Source organism: Drosophila gunungcola, assembly GCF_025200985.1.
Source record: "Drosophila gunungcola strain Sukarami chromosome 2R unlocalized genomic scaffold, Dgunungcola_SK_2 000004F, whole genome shotgun sequence".
NCBI classification, from domain to species: domain Eukaryota; kingdom Metazoa; phylum Arthropoda; class Insecta; order Diptera; family Drosophilidae; genus Drosophila; species Drosophila gunungcola.
Window position 1 is genome coordinate 2,231,106 of NW_026453167.1, and position 23,444 is coordinate 2,254,549.

At 47.0% G+C, this 23,444-nt stretch overlaps 8 protein-coding genes across 13 annotated transcripts; 2 read left to right on the plus strand and 6 right to left on the minus strand.

The window, feature by feature from the left end:
- Positions 1-775: 775 nt before the first annotated feature.
- LOC128254422 (histone-lysine N-methyltransferase eggless) lies at positions 776-5,332 on the minus strand. The gene is made up of 8 exons (XM_052983523.1): positions 4,123-5,332; positions 3,945-4,062; positions 3,602-3,891; positions 3,288-3,543; positions 2,720-3,225; positions 1,895-2,665; positions 1,139-1,840; positions 776-1,061 (listed from the first exon to the last, which is right to left on the minus strand). The coding sequence occupies exons 1-8, from the start codon at positions 5,218-5,220 to the stop codon at positions 855-857; spliced, it is 3,948 nt and encodes a 1,315-aa protein (XP_052839483.1). The 5' UTR covers positions 5,221-5,332; the 3' UTR covers positions 776-854.
- A 106-nt stretch (positions 5,333-5,438) lies between these two features.
- LOC128254427 (larval cuticle protein 9) lies at positions 5,439-5,982 on the minus strand. Its single transcript, XM_052983534.1, has 2 exons — positions 5,823-5,982; positions 5,439-5,761 (listed from the first exon to the last, which is right to left on the minus strand). The coding sequence occupies exons 1-2, from the start codon at positions 5,832-5,834 to the stop codon at positions 5,495-5,497; spliced, it is 279 nt and encodes a 92-aa protein (XP_052839494.1). The 5' UTR covers positions 5,835-5,982; the 3' UTR covers positions 5,439-5,494.
- Positions 5,983-6,403: 421 nt separating this feature from the next.
- Positions 6,404-7,323, plus strand: LOC128254426 (uncharacterized). The gene has a single exon (XM_052983533.1). The coding sequence runs from the start codon at positions 6,489-6,491 to the stop codon at positions 7,248-7,250; it is 762 nt and encodes a 253-aa protein (XP_052839493.1). The 5' UTR covers positions 6,404-6,488; the 3' UTR covers positions 7,251-7,323.
- Positions 7,265-9,081, minus strand: LOC128254425 (tyrosine--tRNA ligase, mitochondrial). Its single transcript, XM_052983532.1, is given in 6 exon segments — positions 7,265-7,498; positions 7,554-7,742; positions 7,801-8,375; positions 8,429-8,761; positions 8,833-8,899; positions 8,902-9,081. Coding segments are annotated over 6 exon segments (1,392 nt in total). The 5' UTR covers positions 8,969-9,081; the 3' UTR covers positions 7,265-7,337.
- Positions 9,082-9,097: 16 nt separating this feature from the next.
- Positions 9,098-11,062, plus strand: LOC128254423 (uncharacterized). The gene is made up of 5 exons (XM_052983524.1): positions 9,098-9,906; positions 9,960-10,123; positions 10,183-10,292; positions 10,353-10,812; positions 10,872-11,062. Exons 1-5 carry the CDS (start codon positions 9,194-9,196, stop codon positions 10,958-10,960), a joined length of 1,536 nt encoding a protein of 511 aa, XP_052839484.1. The 5' UTR covers positions 9,098-9,193; the 3' UTR covers positions 10,961-11,062.
- LOC128254424 (NF-kappa-B essential modulator) lies at positions 10,964-13,357 on the minus strand. Of its 6 annotated transcripts, none has more exons than XM_052983531.1 (7): positions 13,273-13,357; positions 12,552-13,032; positions 12,385-12,487; positions 12,018-12,325; positions 11,705-11,863; positions 11,278-11,640; positions 10,964-11,218 (listed from the first exon to the last, which is right to left on the minus strand). In XM_052983531.1, exons 2-7 carry the CDS (start codon positions 12,876-12,878, stop codon positions 11,090-11,092), a joined length of 1,389 nt encoding a protein of 462 aa, XP_052839491.1. In that variant the 5' UTR covers positions 12,879-13,032; positions 13,273-13,357; the 3' UTR covers positions 10,964-11,089. The 6 variants fall into 6 exon arrangements, with proteins under 6 accessions (XP_052839491.1, XP_052839485.1, XP_052839488.1 ...); XM_052983525.1 differs by having other exon boundaries at positions 11,272-11,640; XM_052983528.1 differs by lacking the exon at positions 13,273-13,357 and adding an exon at positions 13,188-13,263 and having other exon boundaries at positions 11,272-11,640.
- An 824-nt stretch (positions 13,358-14,181) lies between these two features.
- On the minus strand, positions 14,182-20,180 carry LOC128253828 (rhythmically expressed gene 5 protein). Its single transcript, XM_052982513.1, is given in 4 exon segments — positions 14,182-15,020; positions 15,190-15,259; positions 15,261-15,380; positions 19,552-20,180. Coding segments are annotated over 4 exon segments (840 nt in total). The 5' UTR covers positions 19,666-20,180; the 3' UTR covers positions 14,182-14,484.
- Positions 20,181-21,922: 1,742 nt separating this feature from the next.
- LOC128253829 (uncharacterized) lies at positions 21,923-23,284 on the minus strand. The gene is made up of 2 exons (XM_052982514.1): positions 22,861-23,284; positions 21,923-22,801 (listed from the first exon to the last, which is right to left on the minus strand). The coding sequence occupies exons 1-2, from the start codon at positions 23,041-23,043 to the stop codon at positions 22,370-22,372; spliced, it is 615 nt and encodes a 204-aa protein (XP_052838474.1). The 5' UTR covers positions 23,044-23,284; the 3' UTR covers positions 21,923-22,369.
- Positions 23,285-23,444: the final 160 nt, after the last annotated feature.

Genomic DNA, 23,444 nt, shown 5'->3' on the forward strand with positions numbered 1-23,444 from the left:
CGATTTTGTGCAGTTTTTTTTTACCTTGAATCGACGTTAAATGGCTTAAAACTTGATTTCACTGCTGCGGTTCTCCTATAAAAAAACATTATAATTTATCCACGAGTCATCATATTAAGCTTAAGATAAATTACAGCATCTTATTAGTTTGTGTAATCAGAGCGGTGATTCATTTCCTTTGAATATCACTTTTCAGTTTATGACAAAAACAGTTTTTTAAATACGTTCAAAGTAAATTGGCGCGGAACAAATATAGCTGATACAACCAATGCTGCCAACTCCACTTTTTTCCCGTCAAATCTGATTGGTCTTACAAAATAAACCTTTTCATAAAATGAAATTAAGAAATGGTAGTTTCTTGTTTTTTTTAAAGTATTTAAAGCTTGTTAGTGCTTTTAATCCTGTCAAAAACAGTTTTTTTTCTGATCGAAAATTGGCAGCACTGAATGAAACCTTGATTTCATGGGTTTGAGTCCTCACTATATGCATCAGCAGAATATTATGAATTTATATTAATTGTATTATTGGCATAACATTGGGAATAAAACATTCTACACGATGTAAAACCATAAGTTATGGAAATTGTACAATAAGTGTATGTAAATGTAAAGTAAATACGAGCTGTTTTTGATTTCTACTCAGATGATTCGATGTTTTTTCATCTCCAAAAGGTACATAGTTAGAAAATGGTCACATCACAAAATAACACCCAGTTCTTGTGCGCTGTTAACTAATGACTGTTAACCGGTTTAAACAGTCGATATCGATTAATATTCAAACATGCAATTCAAATGGGTTTCTTTTAATAAGGAAAGGGCATTTCACTTTGAGCTTAAACGTATGTATAACTAGACTTAGAGCAAACGGATGCGACAGTTGGGAGCGCCGCACTGGCAATAGAGCACCTTGCCGGGCACCACGCCCACCTCGTAGTTGTAGTTCCAGGTCAGCTCGGTGCCGGAGCGGATGTGCGAGGCCGAGAAGAAGGCCACCCAGGGGAAGCGCAGGTCGTGGGTGTCCACGAACACGTTCTGCACGAAGAGATTGGGGTTGCACGAGTGCTGCAACGGAGGGAGGGCATCAACAGGTGGTTAATCTCGTATCAATCATCGGGGGAAAAGCAAAAGCAAACACTCACGTTGAAGTAGCGTCCCAGGTTGCCAGTGGTCTTGGCATCCATGATGTAGGGCGCCTCGTCCTTGCCAAACAGCCGGCGCACCGAGTTCTCCCGCACCGTCTCGTCCAGATCCGCATTGGGGTTGAAGTTGATCACCGTTCGCTCCTGTGAGTCCAGCTCGCTGCTCTGCGTGGAGCTGCTCCTGGAGGAGCGCTTGCTCTTCCGCTGGTAGTGGTAGTTCGGCCGGAAGTCGTCGTCGTCCTCGGCATCGGGCCCCCCGTTGTCCTCCTCCGGGTCCGGCTCCGAGTGGTCCACCTCGGACTCGTAGCCCTCCTTCAGCTGCTCGGCCACCTCGATGTAGTCCAGGTCGGCGAAGTACTCGTCGCCCGCATCCTGCCCGCCCTCGTTGGCCATCGTCTCCGTGAGCAGGTGGCCGGCGTAGATGCAGATGAAGGCGCCCTTGGGGATGTCGTTCACGCAGCGCAGGCCCCATCCCCGGTTCGAGGTCTTGAACACCTGCAGCTTCATTTCCAGCGAGAACTGAACGACCCGGTTCAGGCAGTTCTTGCGGCACCGGCAGCGCGAGTTGCACTCGTAGATGCCGGTGGGCACGTGCTCGTGCAGCCGCTTGTACTGGTAGCCGATCTCCTCGATGGGCTTCTTGGGATTGCAGTACCTTACACCGGCCACGGTCAGTTGCCAGCAGGCGCACTTGGACTTGTCCTGAAATGAAAACGTTGTTATATAAACTAAAGCCATGCATATGTGGCCACCTACCGAGCAATCATCCTCGCAGTCGCAGCACACGAGGAACTCGTCGTCCAGATTCAGGTGCACCCCCTCGGTGGGAATGCGCTGCTTGGCGTAGGTGCACGGCGGCGGCAGTGTGTTGTCGTAGTAGTTGACCAGCGGAATGGCCATCTTCTCCTGCCCCTTGGATATGTCCGTGTCCTTGACGATCGAGGGGTCGATCGAATACTCAGCCAGGCACTTCAAGTCCGGCGTAAAGTCAAAGTTGTCCACGTTCAGCACATTCTCGGTGGCACGCAGATAGATGTGCACTTCGGCCAGGTTGCGCAGGCTCCGGCCACAAGGTCCCTTGTAGACCACGCACTTCTTGGTCTTCTGGCGGAAGACAAGCCGCTCCCAGCCGGAGAGCAGTGGCTTGGCCAGCGGACTGTAGCTGTCCAGGCGGTGCACGATCTTGAACAGGCAGTTGGGGTTGCACTCGTGGCTCCTGTACATCTTGGGCGGCAGGTTCCGCTTGGCCGTGAAGTAGACTACGTGGCCCTTGGGCCTGTTCTCGTCGTCCACGTAGATGGTGGAGTTGTTGAGGTGGCGCACGGCACTGGCGTTGTTGCTGGCGCTGCTGCTGGCGCTTCCGGGAGTGGAGCGCCCTCCAGAAAGGGTAGCTGGCGAGGACACGGGCGTGGCCGTGGCCGCACTCTGCCCCGAGGAGCTGCTCTTGCGGGCAATGGCACGCATCTGCTGATTCACCTGGCTGCTGGACTCCATTTCCTTGGTGTAGCGAATGAAGGGCTCCGTGCGCTATAAAAGTACAGTAGATAAGAGGAGGTTATATCAAGAAATACCATATATTACCCTTGGCACCCGCATCTGCTGCGAACTGGCACTGTTCATGGTGTTCTGGGTCTCCTTGAAGACCGGACCCAGACGCAGGGAGCCCCTGTAGATCCACTCCGTGTGGTTCTTGTCGCCCTCGAACTGCATCAGCACCAGGCTGCAGTCGATGTCGATGACGCGGGCGTACAGCCAGGTGCCGTTCGACTCGGTGTTCATGCTCTGGCCGCGGGTGCACTGCACCATGGGCCGATCCACCGAGTACTTCTCCACGTACTTCTGGATGAAGTCCCGCGAACCCGCATGCACATCCTCCCACACTTTCTCGGAGGCCTGGCAAACGAGCCGGACATCGCGGTGCGGCACGTACTGCGTGTAGCCATCGTCGTAGAATATCAGGTAGCGGTAGCGATTGGCCTGCTTTAGTGGCTCGGCGATGATGCCCGGATAGAAGGCGCTCTGCACCACGCCCTTCTCCTTGCCACGCGACAAAGTGGTTCCGTCGAAGTAAGCGATCACGCGGGTGCCTGAAATGAGGGAACTTTTAGCTGCTGGGTGGATAACCAACCCAAATGCACTGCTCACTAACCAATGGTGAGGCGCACTGGCGGCGGCTCAAAGTAGGCAATGTGCTTGGCCGTCACCGTTTTGATCATCTGGTAGGGCATGTTGAGGTACCTAATCTTGAAGCTCTTCATGGTGTTGCCGTTGATGGCGGTGCTCTCGGTGAACTCGATCACTTTAATGGACACCCAGCTGGCAATGGCCTTGTTCTTCACCGCGTAATAGGTCTCACCCAACTGAATTGGTGGCCGCACAATTTCGCCAGCAGGCGGGACTTGGTGCTGAAATACATAAATATGGATATTAACACAGGATAAACTGCATTTTCCCCTAACTCACCACGTAGTCCGTCACGAGTGCTTCGATTTCCAGCGGCGGCAGATGTTTGTGCACCACAGGGCAGGAATTGTACAGGGCGCAGTGCATCTTGTCCGCGGTGCTCTGAACCTTTTCGAATTCCGCATCTGCCAGGGCAAACTGGCGCTCCAGGCGATCCGCCTTGGCCTGCAGGATGGTCTTTGACCAGGAGAGCTGATTCTTGAACTCCACTTTGAGCAGCACACTCTTGATGGCATCTTCCAGCTCGTCCTCAATCAGTTGCAGTTCGTTTTTAGAGAAATCTGATTTTTCTGCAAGCAATACTTGTAAGTGGGTTATGGAAATATTCGAGTGATAGTCTCACCTGGCGGCTTCTCCTCCTCCTCCTCATCGCTGCTGTCCAGAGCCACAAAGTCGGCGTGGTCCTGGTCAAATTCCTTCAGTAGCAGCGGTTGCTTGGCCACCAAATGGCCAGCATAATCCTTAAAAGATAGATATACTTTATAATGGTTTATTTTTGGGCTGTGATTAAGTGACCCAACCTCATACAAATCCATGGCGGTGTCGTGGCAGCCCATACAGAGGAACTGCTGCTTGGACGACTTCCGGGCCACCTTGTAGAAGTTCAACGTGGCCATGTTGGTCAGCACGTATTGCTTGTGCAGCCGTTTGCAGTTGCAGTTGATGCAGTCCTTGCCGTAGAAAATGTCCCCATCCGAAGGCAGTTCGCTTAGCTGCTCATCTTCAGATTCCTTTGCAACAGTGGGTTTCTCCAGTTCCACTTCCAGGATGTCATCCTTTTTATCTGCACTGGGTTGTACCTCAATTTCCATGGGTGTATGCATGCTTTGATCTGCGGACTCTTGTGGTTTTTCCTCACAAACCATTTCTTCGGTTTTGTCTGCTGAAGGTTTTGAGGATTCCCCTTCATCCACATCCATTATGGGAAGGTTTGTTTGCTCTTTATGATCATCTGACTCCAGCTGATCTTTCTGCTCGTCTTGTTCCTTGTTTTCGACTTCTTTTTCGGGAGAACTTTCCGAGGTGGGACTGCTGATGAGTTCGATGCTGCTATCTGCCAAATCCTCGGCCTCCTTGGCCTCTGTTTCTGACGGTTTTTCATTGTTGTCTGACTTTTCCTGGTCCTCAGCCGTGTCGTGGGAGGCAGGGGACTTCACTGGACCAGGACTCTCGATGAGCTCCACACTGCTGTCCGAATCCACCTCTAATGGAGGCTTATCCGTGGCTTCGTCTGCATTTTCCGGTTCTGCAACTGGCACTGGACTACTGGGAATATCGATAGTAATACTTTCTTTGCCCTCATCATCCTTGGGTTGCTCCTCCACCTCCTTGTTCTCCACCCCCGCTTCCTTTCCCTCCTCCTTGGGCTTCTCGCTGGTTACTGCGGTTGCCCCCAAGGGACTACTGGGAGCTGGATCCTCCAGAGTCAGGTCCTGCATTTCCACATCTTCTGCAGCTTTTTCCTCCTTTTTTTCCGCCACAGTGGAACATGCACTGTGTTTTTCTGCCACCGTCGGGGAACCGGCTTCTTGTTCCAGCTTCGCAGGTGTTTCCTGGGCTTCCTCCGCTGGATTTTCAGTGCTCTCCGCACAGTCCATGGCTGTCGATTCCGTGGCCATGTTTTTTAAACCATTAATTGGTTAATTAAGCATATATTTAAATAAATTAAACGGAGCGATAATGCAATTGATTGTACACGGTCTGGCGTTGCCAGACTGGTTCGTCTGTATTGTATACAATTCGCGAATAATTTTCCAGCACTAGCGGCAGTAAGAAGAAGAGTGGCAATTCACAGAGAACTATGTAGTACCCCAGAAATAACGGAAATTCAAATTAATACGTTGCTGCAATGTATTTAAATTTTATTTCGGGCTAAGAGAAGTGTCGCATTGATTAGGCCTCGACAACCTTTGGGTGGTAGCCGGTGTCGTCGGCGGTGTAGACGACCTTGACGGTCTTGCCATTGGGGGCCACGTACTCGTACTCGCCGGAAACCACCCAGTTGTCGTGCTCCTTCAGAGCTCCAGATTGGACGGCACGAATGTGGTTGGACAGCTCGTAGGCGTAGTTGAAGTCCAGCACGTTCACCTCCGAGTCGCTCTTTAGGACATCGGCCTCCTCGTTGGCAAAAGCCACGGCCAGAAGGCAGGCGAGAACAATCTGAAGAATATCAGTTTTTAAAAATATATTGTCATTTATTTTAAAAACAACCACCACTTACCACGAACTTCATGTTTGGTTCAAAGGATGGGTGTGCTGATCGATTGCGAAACAAATCTGACTAACAACAGACAAATACTGCGCTTTTATAGCTCTCATTCTCTTGACATTTTACCGGCCGGAATGACCAATCGTATAAATTTCCTTCATAACTGGCTCCAAGCAGACGTTTATCTTAATTAAACAAAAGACATTGATGCAGTCATTCTGCAGGCATTAATTATCGCCATCGCCCGCTCGGAGTATCATATTCGTTGGACTTATCTATGGTGATCTGCGCGGAATATTCCCGTTTTGCCGGCCGTTCATCAATTGTCAGCGCGGCGCACGATCAAGTTTTGCCTGATAAGCGCCGCATAACGCAAATTAATTGCTATTTATTTGATGTTATCGCCGATTTGCATAATTTGGAGATAACTCCACTATCTGACCGCTGTGGCTCCCGCAGATGCAACCGGTTTCTGATCAAGCACCGAAAACTCTGCAAAATCAATGGGATGACCCTGGAAATTTTAATTTCAGTGCGGGCAGTTAACCAGTGCTGAAAATGATTTCGAACTTCGGTATCTCCCCGCTTTCCAGCACTGTCTTGGCATTCGCAGGGAAATCACACGTGTTGGTGAAATTCAGAGACGGAATCCCAAGGATCAGTCCCAGAAATATAGCGATGGCCAGCGATTCTGGCAGCGACTACGAGGTGGAGTCCTTCATCAATCCTAAGAGGGTGCGGCGGACAGTCAACGACGACAGCGCCGACCTGCTGGGCAACTTCGACGACCAGAAACGCAAGGAGATCTTCGAGGGCACGTATGTGGACAAGGAGGAGGACGGCCGGAATCCCAGCGATCCGGAGGACAGCAATAGCGAAAAGGAAGAGGCAGCTGCAGGAGAAGGTGAAGGCAGTGCTGCCTCCGGTTCCGAGGATGAGGAGGAGGACGACGAAGTAGCGGAAAATGGCCAAATAACCAGTAATCAGTTGAGCTCCCTGCTGCGCGGAGCCTCCAAGACCAACAGACATGTTCTGTATGTGACGAACTTGAATTTCGAGACCACAAAGGACGACCTGGAGCTGCACTTTTCGGCGGCGGGGTCGGTCAAGTCCATCCGCATACCCAAAAAGCGGCGTGGCGGCTTCGCCTTCGTGGAGATGACCGACCTGCCCAGCTTCCAGAAGGCCTTCCAGCTGCACAACACGGAGCTGCAGGGTCGCCACATCAAGGTGCAGATCTCGGAGGCGGGCAAAAAGAAGTCGGCCAACAAGAAGAATATCATCAAGCAGAAGAACCGCAAGCTGGCCGAGATGCGCAACGAGCAGAAGACCTTCACCAAGAGCGGCAAGTTCTACGACAAGGACCTGAAGAAGGAGAAGGCCAAGGAGATGCTGGCGCGGAAGAGGTGGCGCAAGAAGCCCGCCCCCCGGCCCACATAAATAGTTTTTAGATGTAGCTGTACAACCTATGATTATTTAACACAAATTACAAGTTACAATTACCGGATAACAATTGTTTTTTGTGGGCTATTGCCAGCGCACGATGTAGAAGTTGCGTTTGCCCACGCGCAGCAGGGACACTCCGTTCCGCAGGATGTGTATTCCCGTGGTGAGCACCTCGGCAATGTTCTGCACTCGCTTCTGGTTGACATAGAATCCACCTGCGTTTATAATGCGCACGGCATCAGCTGAGAAAAGCACAATTAATACTTCGCTACGTTTAAGTTTTGAAAGGAAACTCACTCTCGGTGGGAAAGCACTTGGCCTTCATGGCCAACTCCAGGATGGACATTCCGGGCTCGGTCATCAGATCTACCATGGTGGCTCCCTGGAAGGTCTGTTGGATCTCAGCGAGGTTCAGCTCCGCCAATCCCTCCACATTGCCCTTGTACAAGGCATTGGTCACACGCTCCGCCTGCTTCAGTCCATTTTCTACAAACACAAAAACCGGATTAAATGGAAATACTATAAATCAGAGTTTAGATGGTACCTCCATGGACCAATAGGGTTACATCCTCGGCCAGTAGGGTCTGCGCCTTGCGCTTCTCCGGCTCCCTCGTGTGTTCGCTCATTAACTGTTCGATTTGCGGCAGCGGGATGAAGGTGAACAGCTTGAGGAGCTTCTCCACTTCGGAGTCTGGCATGCGCAGGAAGAACTGGTAGAGGGCGAAGGGCGAGGTCTTGTTCCCGTCCAGCCACACGGCATTGCCCGCCGATTTGCCAAACTTGTCGCCCTCCTCCGTGGTGACCAGAGGCAGGGTGAGTCCGAAGACCTCCCGCTTGCGCTCCACGCGACTGATGAGCTCGTGACCGGTCATCAGGTTGCCCGTCTGGTCGGAGCCGCCCATTTGGAAACAGCAGTTGTGGCGCCTTAACAGATGCAGCCAATCGTAGGCCTGGAAGATCTGGTAGGTGAACTCGGTGAAGCTCATGCCGTCCTCCGATTCCAGACGCGACTGGACCGATGATCTGGATAGCATGGAACCCATGCGGAAGTGGCGACCCATATTGGCCACGAAGTCAATGAGCTGCAGGTCGGCATACCAGTCGGCATTGTTAACGATTCTACAGGGGATTAGCATTGGATTAAAACATCCTAAAATGAGATTTATACCCACTTTAGTGGAGGTAGTGGAGATTTGTGTTTGCTCGTGTCCCAGAGGCACTTTTCGTGATTCTCGAAAACCTGTCTCAGCTGCTGCTCGATAGCCCTCAGATTGGTCTCGATCACCGACTCGCCCAGTTGATTGCGCTCCGTCTTGCGTCCACTGGGATCCCCAATGAGACCAGTGGCTCCTCCAACCAGGGCAATTGGCCTGTGACCCGATCTCTGGCAGTGGATGAGGCCCATAATCACGAGGAGATTACCCACGTGCAGGCTGTCGGCGGTGGGATCGAATCCTGCATAGATGCTCTGCTGTCCACTGGTGAAGAGCTGTTTCATTTTGGGCCTGTGGGCGCAAGAGTTTTAATAAATAAAATAGGTGTTAAAGGTATTTTAGGTGGTGACCCAGAATCTTACGCCGCTGTGTCCGGGAAAATGCCTTGGAAAAATCCGCGATCCGCGAGCTCCAGGAGGTTCTTCTGGCCAGGTAACGACGACCCTGCCGGTATCCATTCTGGAGCGGCTTTAGCAAACTCCAGCGCAGCGGCAACATTATGCAAAGCTCCACAAAAAATTCAAATTCTAGCAGCAAAACTTTTTGAGGTTGGAGTCCATCAGCTGTTGGACGCGCGTCGCTGCGAATGGCAAGTTTGGATTGCTGTGGACTGCAATCAGCTGAGGGTCAGCCTACCACTGTGAATGGCAAATCCGAAGCATAAACAAAAAAATTTAATAATTAAGCATGACGAAGGGTTTGTACTAATCAATTCCGGAGATAATGCTGCTGAAGATACGCCACGCCCTGCTGGAGGTCACCAGTCCGCCGGCCACGAAGCAGTCGGCGATCATCATAAATAACGAAGTGATCATCAGTTCTGGGAGCATTCTGCAACCCCACCTGCTTTTCGATGGGGACAAAGGCGCGGAGAACAAAGAGATCATTGCCAGACTGCAGCGGGGCCAGCTGCTGAATGTCCAGAGCGAGGAGGAGGAGGAGGCTCGGCGCATCCGGTCGCTCAACTTCCTGGTCACCTTTGATCCGCAGCAGCGAAGGCCCAGGCCAAACCAGAATGGTGCCTCTGGATCCAGGCAAACCCACATCCTCTCCCGCTTCACGGCCCATCCGTTGTACGTGTTCTGCGCCGCCGAAGTGTCCCGGAATCTGCACCACATCCTGCTAACCGCGGACTCCGGGGATGAGAACGAAGTGCTCCGCTCCAGCTTCGTGGTGCTGGGCCTGCGGAAGCCTGAAAAAGAGGAGTCCTTCAAGCGATTCCTGGCCCACATTGGCAATTACTTGCGCCACCTGCAGCCCATGCAGACGCTGGACGACGTGCTGGTCATGTGCTCACCCTTCGGCCTGGAGAACTTCTACAAAACCATCAGCATCGGCAAGGTTTCCAATGTGATGGGACGCAGTGGCTGCCTTTTCGCCATCTCCAACGCCTTGCCACTGGGTTGTGAGGGTTCCGCCGTGTTCAACAACAAACTGTGGGTGCTAAATTGCATAACAACGATATGTTCTTAAAATATCTGTTTTACAGTCGCCTCATTGGCATTGTGATATGCACCTCGTTTCAAAGGCAGCAGGAGAATGTCAATCTCACCCTGGCCGCGAATTTTGGCTACCTTTTAAAGAACTTCATGGAGCAGCTGGGCATGTCCATCTCCACATTCCAGCTCAGTCGGGAGCCCTCGAACTTTGCCTGTAAGATTAGACTAATCATAGGAGATGATCTAAGTAGTAATCACATAATTATCACAAAGGGGAGCGCACAATTGTGGTCATTGAGTCGGCGGGTCAACAAGGCACCGGCACTTTTATAAAAGTGCACAACAAGCACTTCATCCTCACCTGTGCGCATGTGGTGGGGCAGGTAAATATGGGGTTCCCCTCCCTCCATCTAAGCCCATTTAATAATTGCATATATATTTAGAGCAACGAGAAGGTCAATTGCCGATCAGCCGATCGCGAGTTCCAGTCGGAGGTGATATGGTGTAATCCGGACAGCGATCGACCCTTCGACTTGGCGCTGCTCACAGCTCCACAGGATGTGCCGGAGCGTTGCTGCGTGCGTCTGGCCAGGAGTCCGGCCACTCTGGGCCAGATGGTCTACAACGCTGGGTTTCCCTACTTCGTGAACTTCAGCTACAAGCACGACTTCAATCCCTCGATTTTCCAAGGCCGGATCATCAAGTGCGACGCTGGGGCCATCATGTCCGATGGCAGCGTGCAGGCGGGCCAAAGTGGAGGGCCCATGTTTGATCAGAACGGCTGCATCCTGGGCGTGTGTGTGTCCAACATAAAACTGGACGACATTGTTTACCCCAATATCAACACAGCCATTCCCATTTGTGAGATACGCAACACTTTACAACAGTTTGCCCGCACCAACGGTAGGCATTTCCAAAAACTTAACAAATAGCACTTTAATTTATCTCTTAACTCGTTGCAGATGTAAAAGTGCTCAGCAATCTGGTGGCCAGTCAGGATGTGCGCCGCGTCTGGTCGCTGGAAATGCCGCCCATTCGAAGCAAACTCTAGGGATTGTTAACGAAACTGTAATTTAGTGTTTTTCATATAATGTGCAATTGGCCTGGTGGCAAACATTTGAGCTTAATTAATAAATTTTATACTACAAAAATAGATTAATATTGTAATTTGTAATTGTGTTTAGTTCTTGTCTAAGCAATCGTTGACGTGGCTCTGCAGAACGCTGATCGCATTGAAGGACTTTGAGCAGATGGGACAGCGCAGAATGGGTTCCGCTGTCCTCGAAGCTGCGCCAGTGGGATCGAGAACCTATTGAAAGGAAAATAAGTATTTGAACTGGAGGAGCAACGAAGGCAACATACTCTTACAGGTCTTTGCTCCTCGCGCAGACTGCTTCTGCTCGAACTCAGCGAAGAAGCGGGCGAGGCCGACTTGCTGGCCTTGTGCGACTCGGCCAGAGCTTCGATTAGCTCCTGGTTTCTCCTCTGCAGCGCCTTTAGATCCATTAGATACTGATCCTTCTCGCCGGCATTTTTCTCGCGATCCGCCCGCTCCATTTCAAAGTCCCTGCGATAGATGTCATTCTGGGTCTGCAGATGATCGATCACTTCCTGTTTCTGGATGTCCCTGGCCTTCAGTTCGTCAATGTCGCGCTGCATTTTGGCTATCAGCTCCTGGGCACTGGTCAGGTTCACCTTCAAGCAGTCGATCTCCTCGATATAGGTATTCTTCTGCAAGTTAACAATCAAATGTTGGTTAAATAGATTCAAAGTAAAGGCCTGCGAAAATACAAACCATGTCGGTGATCTGAAGGTTCTCTGCCACCAGCTTAGAGAGCTGGCGCTGCAGGTCCCGCACTTGGCGATCGTGTTCGTCCCTCTGCACATAGTTCAAAGCCTTGTCCGGATCCGCTTCGGTTTTGCCTCCATCCTCAGGTACAAACTCGAACGAGTGCTGTAATATCGCGAAAAGGGAGAAGTTGTTACTTCATTCATTCGAAGCAAGATACTGCGCAGTTCAAAGTGTAGATAGTGAAGTGTGCTTATGAATGCAAGCCTGTGTCCGGGGCTGTGCACTATCGCTTGGTCCAATTCGGCGAACTACGTACCATCTTGAGCTGCTGCAACTTGTCGATTTCCACGCGCATGTTGTCAATGAGAGACGTTTTCTCGGATATGCTCATCCGCAGTTCACTCTGCTCCTTCTGGCTAAAGTCCTGCACCACCTCGATCTGCACGATTTTGGTCTCCAAATCCTCCTTCAGCTTCTGGTTCTCCTCGCGCAGTTGCTCGAACTGCTCCTGACACTCCTCAAGCTGCCTTTTGTAATCCTGCTCCCTGTCGGCGGCCTCCTGGCGCCACTGCTGCGTCAGCTTGTGATAGTTCAGCATGGTGTGGTTGACCTTGTCAAGTGTGTCTATCGGATAATAGGGGTTTATCTCTGATTATAACTCCTTTATAGTTAGTTTAACTCACTCTTTAGGGTTACATATTCGGTCATCATGTTCTGCAGCTTGACCACATCCTCGGCGGAAGCCTGCAGCGAGCAGAGGCTGGGAAATTGCGAATAAACACTGTTCTGTGGGTGTTTGAATTAAAAGGATAGGGATCAAAGGCTAGCCGGGATTACTTCAGACTCCAACCTTCAATACATCTGATTGGACTTCGCCCATTATAAAGCTGGCCGCCAGGGACTGGTGCTGCGATGATCGGGATTCCAGCGATTTGGGCTGCTGCGAGGAAGTCATGCTGATGGGGGCACTTTCCACTATTGCTGGCTGCTGACTGCTGGTGGAGGCAATCGGTTCTTTGGCCTCCTGGACGTCGTCCAAGCCATCGAAGGCTAAGGATCCACCGTCGGGGACCAGCGAGGAGTACGGCGAGCTGCCCAGGATGACGAACGACTCTTCTTCCGACATGGCGCCCTCGTTGTCGCAATAGCACTGACTTTGACTACTGGCTTTGATCATCGACGATCGACGATCAGACTACTGCGGGCACAGATTGCCTGGGAATCCCCGCTTTCTAAATTCCGTACCCGACTGCGGCCGGATTGACAAATCGATGAATTCCGCAGCGGCGAAACGAAAAGCCAGATGTTTTTTTTTCGAATCGAATGTATATCTAAAAAAACACAAACAGACGCACATGCAAATGTAAGGATATATGTACATTATATGAGCAATAAGGCAGAGGTAATGAATCATTGGCCGTTTGGAAATCACCTACTCCACGTCACAGGGCAAACTCATGAAATAAGTAGAACTAAAAAAATCTACCCTTATCGGTCTTTACTCGGATGATTTGCTGATACCGGGAAAGTTCCTGTTTTCCGTGGAACAGTTATTTTTGCGTCTTATTTACCTTTTTTCTATTATTCCCAGCGCCTAGAGGTGGGGAAACATCGAAGATAACAACGATGTCATCGATGTTTTCAAACATCGGTTATATCGATGTTTAGGCGGGTTAACTCGATGTGTGTATTCTTTTTTATAAATTAAAAATATATTTTTTTTTGTTAATTGTGTCTTGGCTTTGCGGTGTAAGTCCCCGCTTATTATCGATAGGAGAGAAAATGTGGCCAGTGATCACTGCTTGCAATTCTTGAATGTCGAGCGACACACTGCTTAAATAAAGTCTAAGCATACTGCTATTTGTGGATCGAGTCTTTGCTACCTGCGGAGTAAGTCCCTACTACCAATCGATAAGTGTTGTGCCTCCGATAATTATTTTAGCGGGCTCGTCTATCTAAATTCAAAACTCCCCCTTTTAATCTTTCAACTTTCACGCCTAAAACTCGTGCTAATTAAGGTGCATGAATTGCAAGTGGCTGGTGGAAATTCCCCGCATCATTCATTGAAATGCAGTGACGTGCATTGCAATTAATCTGCCTTTGTTGCAGAGCCGAGATTGATGGGCCCCGTTCAGTAAAAAAGGCCGGATAAACCAGTTGCCAGCGAAATTACACCGAATTGTAATTGCCGAAATTCGCAAATTCTAATGGCCGGGGCTAATGTCGACCCCTGAGTGCGTTCTGAACCCGCCAAACCGGATTCAGTACGCCCCTCCATCCAGTAATTCCATTGTTCGTTGGATGTGGGTTAATAAGGCTTTCGCGTGTTAATTATGGGTGTGAGTGGAGATCGCGACAAGGAACTGGTGACTGCTGGCTGGTGTCTGGAGGAGATGCGACTTTCGATATTAGCATAACCAACCGGTTCGCTGGCTTTTGTGCAGAGATCCCCGCAATTCAGAATTAATGCACACATACTATATGTTCGTAACAATGATAATCATCATGCGGTTTATTACTCAAGAATCTCTGTTTGATCTTACGGCTAATGCACGCGAATAAATAAAATTAAAGAAAACTTAAATGGCTATGATACGAAATTCCATTAAAGCTCAAAAGTGCATTCAAGAAAACTCCTCAAACGGCTACAACTATTCATCCATACTCTCTCTCTCTCTCTCTCGCTCTATCTCTCTCGCACTCGAAGGTGCAACGATCATCTATCACATTCACACGGCATACAAACATGTACTTAGGAAACTAGGGATCCTCTGGCCAGGATCTTACGCCTGCTGCTGGCGGAACAGACGCCTCTGCACCTGATGCGGTGGCTGCAGATCGCGCTGCAGGATGGAGGCGAAATGCTGCTGCTTCAAAGCACTGATGGTGGCAATCTTGCGGTGCCTGTTGGGCTGCTGGGCACCGGCGGCTGCCAGGCCAAGACGGAAGTAGGGAAGATCCTCGTCGCGGGGCAGAGGCATACGGCGATCCTCCTCCACTGGGGAGCCATCGGGACGCACACGGATCACCAGCGGTCCGGTGAGATAGCTCTTGGGTGCCTCACTGGTCAGGGCAGCGGCCACTGGCAGCTCACTGCTGGAGGGGTAGCCATAGGCCATGTCCATGTCCATGGCGTATTTGTGCTTCTGCTCGCCGCTCTCGAAGATCGGATTGGAGCCGGCGCTGGGCTGTGGCAACTGCTGGCGCGTCAGGATGATCAGCGAGGAGGCTGGCGGCGTGGGCAGTGGCTGCTGCAGGGGCTGCCTGGTGGTCACGAGGCTGGCTCCACTCGGATGCGCCCGCATAATCGATGACCAGACTGCGGAAGAGAAGAGCACAGGCGGGTGGTCAAAAATCTCACGTCCAGCACGTCGCGACTGCGCACTGCGGAAGTTCTGAGGCGGAAATCGATCGATCTCCCCCACGCAGAAAGCAGCTAGCAGCTAGCAACTAAGAGCTAGAGACAACTAGCCGATAGAGGCACTTACTCAGCTCGTTGGCATCGCGCTGATACGGATCGAGCGACTCCAGTTGGGCGTCGGAGAGCGTCTGCAGCTTAGGCGGATCCATACGTGAGCAGATTGTGCTTGCACTGGTTCACCGGCAGTCCTCCAACGGCGGCAGTCGACTTGCAGTGCACGCTAACTAATTGGGCGAATGTGGAGTACAGGTGGGACATCTGCAGAGAAAACAAAAATAACGAACTTTAAAACATATTTCACTTCGGTTATATTTGCCTAAGTGCTTTATATAAGTCCAAACTCCAAATTAAGAACACAATACCAAAGCAAAGCTCTTAAGAAAATGAGTCATCCAAAACTAACCCACTTAAACTTATACTTTAGAAACCAGTTAGAGATTTTTGCTTCAGAATAAATTAGACTTCTATATTTAAAACTTTAGCAACAATTAATCTGAATCTATAAATATTTGATTGATAAAAAAAGCTTATCAAACATTTTTAAATTTGAATTTTTTAATAAATTTCTGGCTAATATTTTTCAAGATTTGTATAGCAAAAATGCCAATAAGCTAATTTAGGCTTATCAAACTTTACAGAATTTATTTTCTTTAAAATTAAAAATTTACCGTAACAAAAATGCTTACATTAAAAATTTGCAATTATTAAAAAATATATATATTTTGATTTTAAAATAAATTCTAAATAACATTCTTCATGGTTTGCTTAGCTTTTTTTTTGTGACTTACCCCTTCATAAATATTATGAGCAAATTTTCTTTGAGTATTTTTGAGTACTGAAAACTATGTTTTTAATTTGAGTATTGAATAAATAAATTTTTATTAAATTTGTAGTGCCTTCTCAAAAATTTATTAAATTGAATACATGACTATAATAAAAAAATGTAATTGTAGAAAATGTTTGATTCTCAGAAGTGAATTTTTAATACAAAGATTTTCTCGGTGCCGAAGGGAGATTGGCTCAGATATGGGGCCATCAGTGAGCAGAGGGCAGAGGTGGAGCTACCTGGTACAACATACTACTTAGTGGGAGGATTTCGCAAGGTGCGTGTGTGTCAGGGGGAGATGATTGCAGTTGCACTTTCGTTGCACAAACGAAATGCATTTCGACAGCCCAACCTGGGAGGGAGTTGGGCAACTACTGCCTCCCAGGGCGCGAGTTTGATGGCCTGGTATGTGGCCCAGTTCGGATGGGTACGGTTTGCTATGGTGTGGTATGAATTTACGGTTCAGCGGCCAAAACATCAGCTCATTGTCTATTCTCTGTGGCCAGCGGAGCGTTGAATGGACTTTTAATTAGCGCCGAATGTTCTACAGATCGGTGACACATCTACTATATGTGCAGCTCTGTGGAATTTCTTTAGCCGCGCAAGTGACGTCAAGTGATAATCAATCGCAGAAACTCCCCAGAAAATCCGAATCCGGCAATTCTCACGATTTAGCACCTCGATGGGCAGACAAACAAATAACTGAGAAACAGTGGTAAAGAGCAGAACAAAGAAAGTGGGTAGGAAAGTGGGCCAAGTTGGGGAGGATCCAGTGTCTCCTTCTAGAAACAGACACCCTTGATCTGCTTCCATCAACTTGAACAACTCGAGAAGCGAAGACGAAGAGCTTCATTTGCATTGGCTCAACTTGGGGGTTTTACAATTTTACGCCGTTTGCATAATGCATCGGATCAGTTCGGTTCGGTTTGGTTCGGGCCAAAGTTGGCCAGTTGGCGAGTTGTTGGCTCACATTACCAATTACCGTTACCCACAAACGTGTGCAAACTGTAAAATGCAATTGATATTATCGCACCCCTCCCCTCTTGCATGTGTGCTTTTATTTAAATATTTTGTAAAGCAAAACGATTTATTTAACCAATTTGTCTCGTTTGTTTTGATTCATTTGTTCCCTGCCAGACCCACAGCTATGACGCGCACTGTCTTTATACAAAAATGTAAGCACACTTTATCTGATTCGAATAACTCTGTCAAGATTTTACGGTCCAGGCCCTGGCACAATTAAATAATTAGCCAGAATTCACAAAATAAATATATATAAATAAATATATATATGGTATATCTAAATTATTTATGGCTTAGTGGGCAAAAATTCAAAAAAAGCCTTTACGGGAGTTGTCAAAGTCACGTACTTAATGTGCTTATATAATATACATAAGCTCTCGTATTTATAAAGATATGTAGATTCGAGATCGTCGGGGACAGGCTGTAATTCATTAGCCTTCCAGCTAAGTGACTAAGCTGACATCGATTGCACTCAATGAAAGTCTAGTGCGGCACTCTGATCTTGGCCCAAAACACTATCTTAACTTCGACTTCCTCATGGGATATGGGAAATATGGTATTCAATCAATGTGAGAAACCCCCGAAAAGCGAGACTCACAAAAAGATGGGGCCATTAAGAGCTGTCTCGTGTGGTCGCTTCCCGAACCACAAATATGGGCGTAACTTCAGACTCCGATACCCTGCCCTATACCTTCGTACACATACCATCTCCGGATCAGCAGTTCAATAACCTGTTGATATGCGCGGGTTACATTATGAAACATCTAAATTGCCAACAAAAGAAATCAACAAAAAACGCGCCACGAAAATGAAACATTTCATAACATACAAAATAACAAAATAAAAAGCGACGCCGTAATGACTCCGGTTCGATTGGGCATCGTCTGGGAAAAAAGGGTTCCGATGCGGGTTTCCATTGCGATTACTGTTTATAGTAGTATATCCCAACATACTTTACGTAAAATACGCCAAAAAAAGTAATGCGAACATAATTTATTTATTGAAGTTCGAACCGCAAACCGGCTAAACGCGTTTACACCCATAAAAACATAAAGGGCAACAACAAAAAGTTTGCTGAGCTTTATTTTTTGCAATCGAAAAACGAAAGCGCTTAAATAGCTGCGCTCACTTGGGGGAAGCGGTAAAAAATTACCTGAAAACAGGAAGCTGAAGCATCTTCTATAAATAAGTGATCATTAGAAATTTACATTAATTGCCAATCGTTGATACTATAGTACATACAATACGAACATCATCAATATCCCAGAGCAAGACGCAAATTGCGTTTCTATTTTTCGGCACTTAATTGCCTTTTTTTTAGAAATTGTTTTCCCATTTCAGCAGACTCGTGTGGGGGTGCCGGATGTGGCTTTCAATCACTTCTGGCTGGATCGGGTTACATATTATATTCTGGGCTCTATTGTTTCGATCTGGGGGATTTTTAAGGCGCAGTTCGCGTGCTTAGCGGTCAAAAATAGCGGCTCAGATTGATGCGCTGCCAGCAAAAGCTATAGCAAAAGCAAAAGCAAAAGCGGGCAAAAAGATCTAATGACGGGCAAATTGCTATATATAAATTAAAGTCCATCGGCTAATTATAAGCGAAACAAAAACCACTTTGGCGGTGGAGTTCATTAACCAAAAAACACAAAATAAACAAAAACTGAGGAGAAAATTGCCGCAACGTTGTCACGCTTTGTTGCACAAACATTTGGGCAGAAAAGTGAAAAGCTTTTAGTTTTTTGTTTTTCGCTAGCAATTTACAGCACTTGCGAATGTAAATTGAAACTGTTGTTATTTCATAAATGGAAATTAATGTTTGCTTTGCGCTCGGCTGAGTTTAGTTTCTGTTTTTTGGGGGATTGGCTGACTAATCGTGGCTAGATCTGAGATCTGAGCCCCCACAAGCGTAACCTTTCGCTTCATTGGTTGAGAAACCAGATTGCCGATATTTTGGCAACACTTGCTACGACTCGTCTCGAGATTGTGCTCGAAATAGACCGGTATTCCTAGGCACCACAATCCTCGCCAGACTTGACTCGACTATGATAACGCCCAATGTCAAGATCGGCGTCTATTTATGCCAAGGACCGTTCTTCTTCAGTTTTTTTTAGCTCGAGTATTTATTGTGTTATGTTGGTTACGATGCCAATCGACGCGGTACAGTTATGCAAATAAGCCAGCGAATACCGCTCGCTGACAATGGTCCAAGTCTTGTCAACCATTCATATTCATTTTCATATTCATTCCTTTTGTTTTTTCGATGGTCTGCTGGCAGAGTGAAGCAGAGTGAAACCGCGAAAAAAAACAGAAGCGGGCAAAGCGCCGTTAATATGCGAACTCATTGAAGTTATCACAACATCACCATATCAATATCAAATATCGTTATTAATAACGATTATGCTCTGCTGATCAAGTATTCAGCGCTGCGCTAGATTCGACAGATTGAACAGATTCAACAGACTTAACAAGCTCGACAGATGCGCAATGCCAAGGACAATTGCCGTATGTAAGTGGAGTCGTACACTCGGCGTATGCGCAACCTGCAGCTGGCACACGCGTCGTATGCGCAATTTCTCTTACCTTCTCGTTGCGGGTCAAAAACTCCCAAATGGGAATGGCCGATGACGAGGTGATTTGCATATGGACGGCGCCCAGCAGGCAGCAGGCCAAGATTACTTTCGCCGCAGTCGTCATAGTTGCTCCACACACACCGAAAAAAGTTCAGAGGGGGGGAAAATACGTGATCCGCAATCGTTGATCTCTGATCCGTGATCTGTGGGTCAATTGCTCGCTTTGGTTGTGTAACCTTTGTGGGGCGACTTTCTTTTTCTGTTTTTAGGGCCCAATAAAAGCGCTTTTGATGGATTATCACTTCGGTCTGGCGCAGTGGACTTTCTTCTGTCCGACGCAATTAATAGATTTAACCCAAACAACTAGCGTGGCCAATTTGTATTATCGCTGTTTTTTCTTATTTTGATTTTTTTTGTTAATAATTTGGGTGTACGTGTGTGCGTTCGTCTCAGCTTGGAACGCAAAAGCTTGTTTCACACTTCGGTTTCGCGGCGAAAGGCGGGGGAGCGGATTTGGAGGCGCCTGCCTACTATTCGATCGCGAAAACGGCGAATTCCAAGCGAATCGGAAACAGAGCAAAAAACAATATCTATCAAATACACAACCGATCGCGGCGAAGTCTGTGAGTCGTCTTCGGACGCCGCTGAAGCGGCACACGTATTTAAGCTCTGAGCGGACTGGAGAGCGGCTTTGGCGAGCGGGAGAGCGCCGAAGAGAGAGCGGCGGAGCGAAAGTGAGATGGAGAGCGGGAGAGGCCAAGAGAGAGCAGAGGCTTAGATCACATCCCCATCAAAATACCGGGAACCCCTATTCATGGCTTAAATTAAGTCTTAGATTTCATTTTAAAGACTTCACATTATAAGATATTTTGCAAATTTTGTAAATACAGACAAAGAAGTAAAGCATAACGAGCTTTTGCAAAAATCTTTCAAAACAAAAAGAGTTTAAATCGAAAATATTAGGATTCCCATTTTATTTCATAGAATTACGCTGTTGACTTCATCTTTAAGAATTACAAATTTGATAAATAAATTTGAATATACATATGTACATGTTTATTTTTAGCAAAATATATTTAAATGTACAGAAATAGTAGAAAGTTTTATTTTACTTAAGTCGTGGTTCCATGGGTATTTAATGTTGTTCCACTGGCAGAATTGCTTACAAGTTTAACCTTAACTAAATTTTGATACAAAACGAAAAAGGCAAGGTATCATCAGGAAAAGTTTTGAAAACCCCCTAACGAGTTTTATTTGGCTAAGCCGCTGGGGCCTCCCAGCAAACTTGTTCTACGCTTGCACTGGAAATAGAAATTGAAAAACAGAGTAAACAATCGAAAAGGCCAGAAACAATAAAAACGCGCATTGAGGCGAACATCGGCGGGGCATTGCAAATATTTCAAAGTCAAGTTTGCGTCGTCATCGCGTCTGTTGGTGAGTCGCGGAGTCTCTGAGCCCGGCTTGTAACTTATGATTGTTTATGGGCCGCGGGGATTACTAAATTGTTTGCGAATGCTGGTCAACAACAGCATGTCGCTTAAATATAACAGCGGCCTGCTAATTAAACAAAATAAACACATCAAACTCTAAGATGCGACGGCGCCATGATCCTGTTTGTGTATTCAATTCGCGGGCAGATCGCTTAATTCAGTTAACCGGTAAAAGTCGGTAAAAGGGAGCAGAAGAATGCGATCGCTGGAAATTCCTAACACATCAGCGAGCCCCATAAATTTGATAAGGCCCAGAACGCTCCATTGACTCACCCGCTTGCGAACGAAAAAGAGAGGGAATTGAGGCGAAAGCTGTTGGGTTGTTGACTTCCCCCGATTATGGATTTCAGTATTACAATGGAGTGGACCTGGCCAAAGAAGCGCCGTTAATGTGCTGCTCCCATTCCTTCCGGGATGACGATAACGAAAGGCTCCGCTCCAGTCCATCCCACCCAGAAATGATCTCTCATGGTTTTCTCTTGTCATCCCCAGAAACGCGATAATTATTTTAAAATTAAGAAACCACGATTATAAATCAAAATTAAATTGAAGTTAAGACCAAACATCTTAAAGCAGATTAAAGGAGTCTTCAGCTGGTTAACTTGAGCACATGAACAAACCATAGTTGACTTTTCGGAAAACTCCGCTAAAAACCTACCATCAGACCTAAACTAAATTAGAAGTTCAGGTTTTTATTTTAGCTACTCTATAACCTTTATTAGAAATATATTTTTTAAATTAAATACCTTTGTTTAAATATCTCTTCTTATTAAACATCAACTTCGAATTAAATTATTTTAACATTCTAGCGAATGCCAAGTTCCTTTATAACTATGTAAAATATAATTTTGAAAGTGCAATAAAAAAAAATAAACATATAAAGGCAGATAGTTTTCAACTGCTTAAAGTCTAGTACATAAAGCTGTTCTGAAAATTTCAAAATTTTAGCTCCTAAATCGGCTTTCTAAGTTTTCAAAATTTTGGATGGTTCATTTTATGAAAAGTGAAATTGTCCAAAGTTATTATCCAACATTTAAGTTCCCATTCAAAAAAAAAATTAAAAGCAAGAAGACCTTAAATGTATAAAGGTACTCCTAAATAGGCTTCCCAAAATTTCAAAATTTCTCTTTGTGAGAAAAAAGGTTTAACATTAAATGTGATTGCATGAACCTATTAGAGATTCAGAATATATATTTGCTACTAGGAAAGTACTAATAAGTTTATAAAATTTAAAACACAGTTCCATACATCTTTGATTTTGGAGTATAAAAACCTGTTGGATTCCACGACTAAATAGCTTTTGTTGTCAATTTGGGCGAAGTCTTCCTGCTCCTCCCCTCACAGGGTGTTGTACTTCAGGAAGTTGCGATCGTAGCGATTGCCACCGCCACCGTACAGCTCCTGATCCTCGTTGTTCTTGTACATCATGAAGGCCGGGTTCTGATCGTCGCCGAAGATGGGCACAAAGCTGCCGAAGCTGAGGGACTGCTTGAGGTGCTGATCCGGACGACGGCCCAACTGGATGACCTTGGCGTACAGATCGGGGTCCGCCTGGAGGGCACGATCAAAGTCCCGCCAGTGGACGAACTTCACCTGCTCGCTGGGGATGGCATTGTTGTCGAGCAACTCCAGCAGTGTATTGGAGTTGACGGGCTGCACCACATTGAGTTCCTGCTCCTTTGCCACCGCATCCCCCCCGGAGGGCAGTCGCCGCTTGCTGGGAGTCGTGTCCAGATCCCAGAGCCAGGCCAACAGTGGAGTCACAGAGGTCTGCAATTAATTTGCGGATTTAAAAAAGTCATAGTCGAATGCTTTCGGTTTTAACTCACCTGCCCACTTCGTCCTATTCTGGGAATGGTCTTCAAGTTCTTCATAACAAAGTTCTCGCCTCGTTTTCCCAGTCGCGGCACGTTCTTGGTGATCTTCAGGAAGAATCCTGGACTGTCATCCGCCTGGCTGATGGCCACCAAAGCTACCAGAAGCGAAATTGCCAGAATGCTAAGGAATCTCATGCTGTCGCCGTTCACACTTGACCTGACTTATGCCTCACAATTTGGGGCCTTTATATATTGAGATCCACCCTCATTTTTCTTAAAATGCGGGTGCTTCCAGGAATTTGCATTATCGATCGATTTAGTTTGGAATTGATAAAAAGTGTACTCAGGTGACCTAAATGCTAAATGCTAATATATATTGGATAATTACGTTTTGAAAGCCATTTTATCATAGTAAAAATAGGAAAGGGATAAAAAAACTCAAAACAAGATGGTTTAGTTAAAAATAAAGTGAAAAGTTTAATATTAAATAATAATTTTTTATAAAACAGAGGTCAACTTTTTAAGGGCGATAAATATGTTTATAAAATTTTGAAAATTACGGAAAAATTTAGAATTATCAATTTTTTGTTTGTAAT

Bases quoted from the DNA above. Each gene is read 5' to 3' on its own strand.
- LOC128254423 (XM_052983524.1), top strand. From the start codon at position 9,194: ATGCTGCTGAAGATACGCCACGCCCTGCTGGAGGTCACCAGTCCGCCG. The intron at 9,907-9,959 runs GTGGGTGCTAAA...TCTGTTTTACAG, and splicing joins GCCGTGTTCAACAACAAACT to TCGCCTCATTGGCATTGTGA. The intron at 10,813-10,871 runs GTAGGCATTTCC...AACTCGTTGCAG, and splicing joins ACAGTTTGCCCGCACCAACG to ATGTAAAAGTGCTCAGCAAT.
- LOC128254424 (XM_052983525.1), bottom strand. From the start codon at position 12,878: ATGATCAAAGCCAGTAGTCAAAGTCAGTGCTATTGCGACAACGAGGGC. The intron at 11,864-12,017 runs GTACGTAGTTCG...GCGATATTACAG, and splicing joins AGTTGCAGCAGCTCAAGATG to CACTCGTTCGAGTTTGTACC. The intron at 11,641-11,704 runs GTTTGTATTTTC...GTTAACTTGCAG, and splicing joins ACCTTCAGATCACCGACATG to AAGAATACCTATATCGAGGA.
- LOC128254426 (XM_052983533.1), top strand. From the start codon at position 6,489: ATGGCCAGCGATTCTGGCAGCGACTACGAGGTGGAGTCCTTCATCAAT.
- LOC128254422 (XM_052983523.1), bottom strand. From the start codon at position 5,220: ATGGCCACGGAATCGACAGCCATGGACTGTGCGGAGAGCACTGAAAAT. The intron at 4,063-4,122 runs GTTGGGTCACTT...CTATCTTTTAAG, and splicing joins CCGCCATGGATTTGTATGAG to GATTATGCTGGCCATTTGGT. The intron at 3,544-3,601 runs GTGAGTTAGGGG...TATGTATTTCAG, and splicing joins CACTCGTGACGGACTACGTG to CACCAAGTCCCGCCTGCTGG.
- LOC128253829 (XM_052982514.1), bottom strand. From the start codon at position 23,043: ATGAGATTCCTTAGCATTCTGGCAATTTCGCTTCTGGTAGCTTTGGTG. The intron at 22,802-22,860 runs GTGAGTTAAAAC...AATTAATTGCAG, and splicing joins GAATAGGACGAAGTGGGCAG to ACCTCTGTGACTCCACTGTT.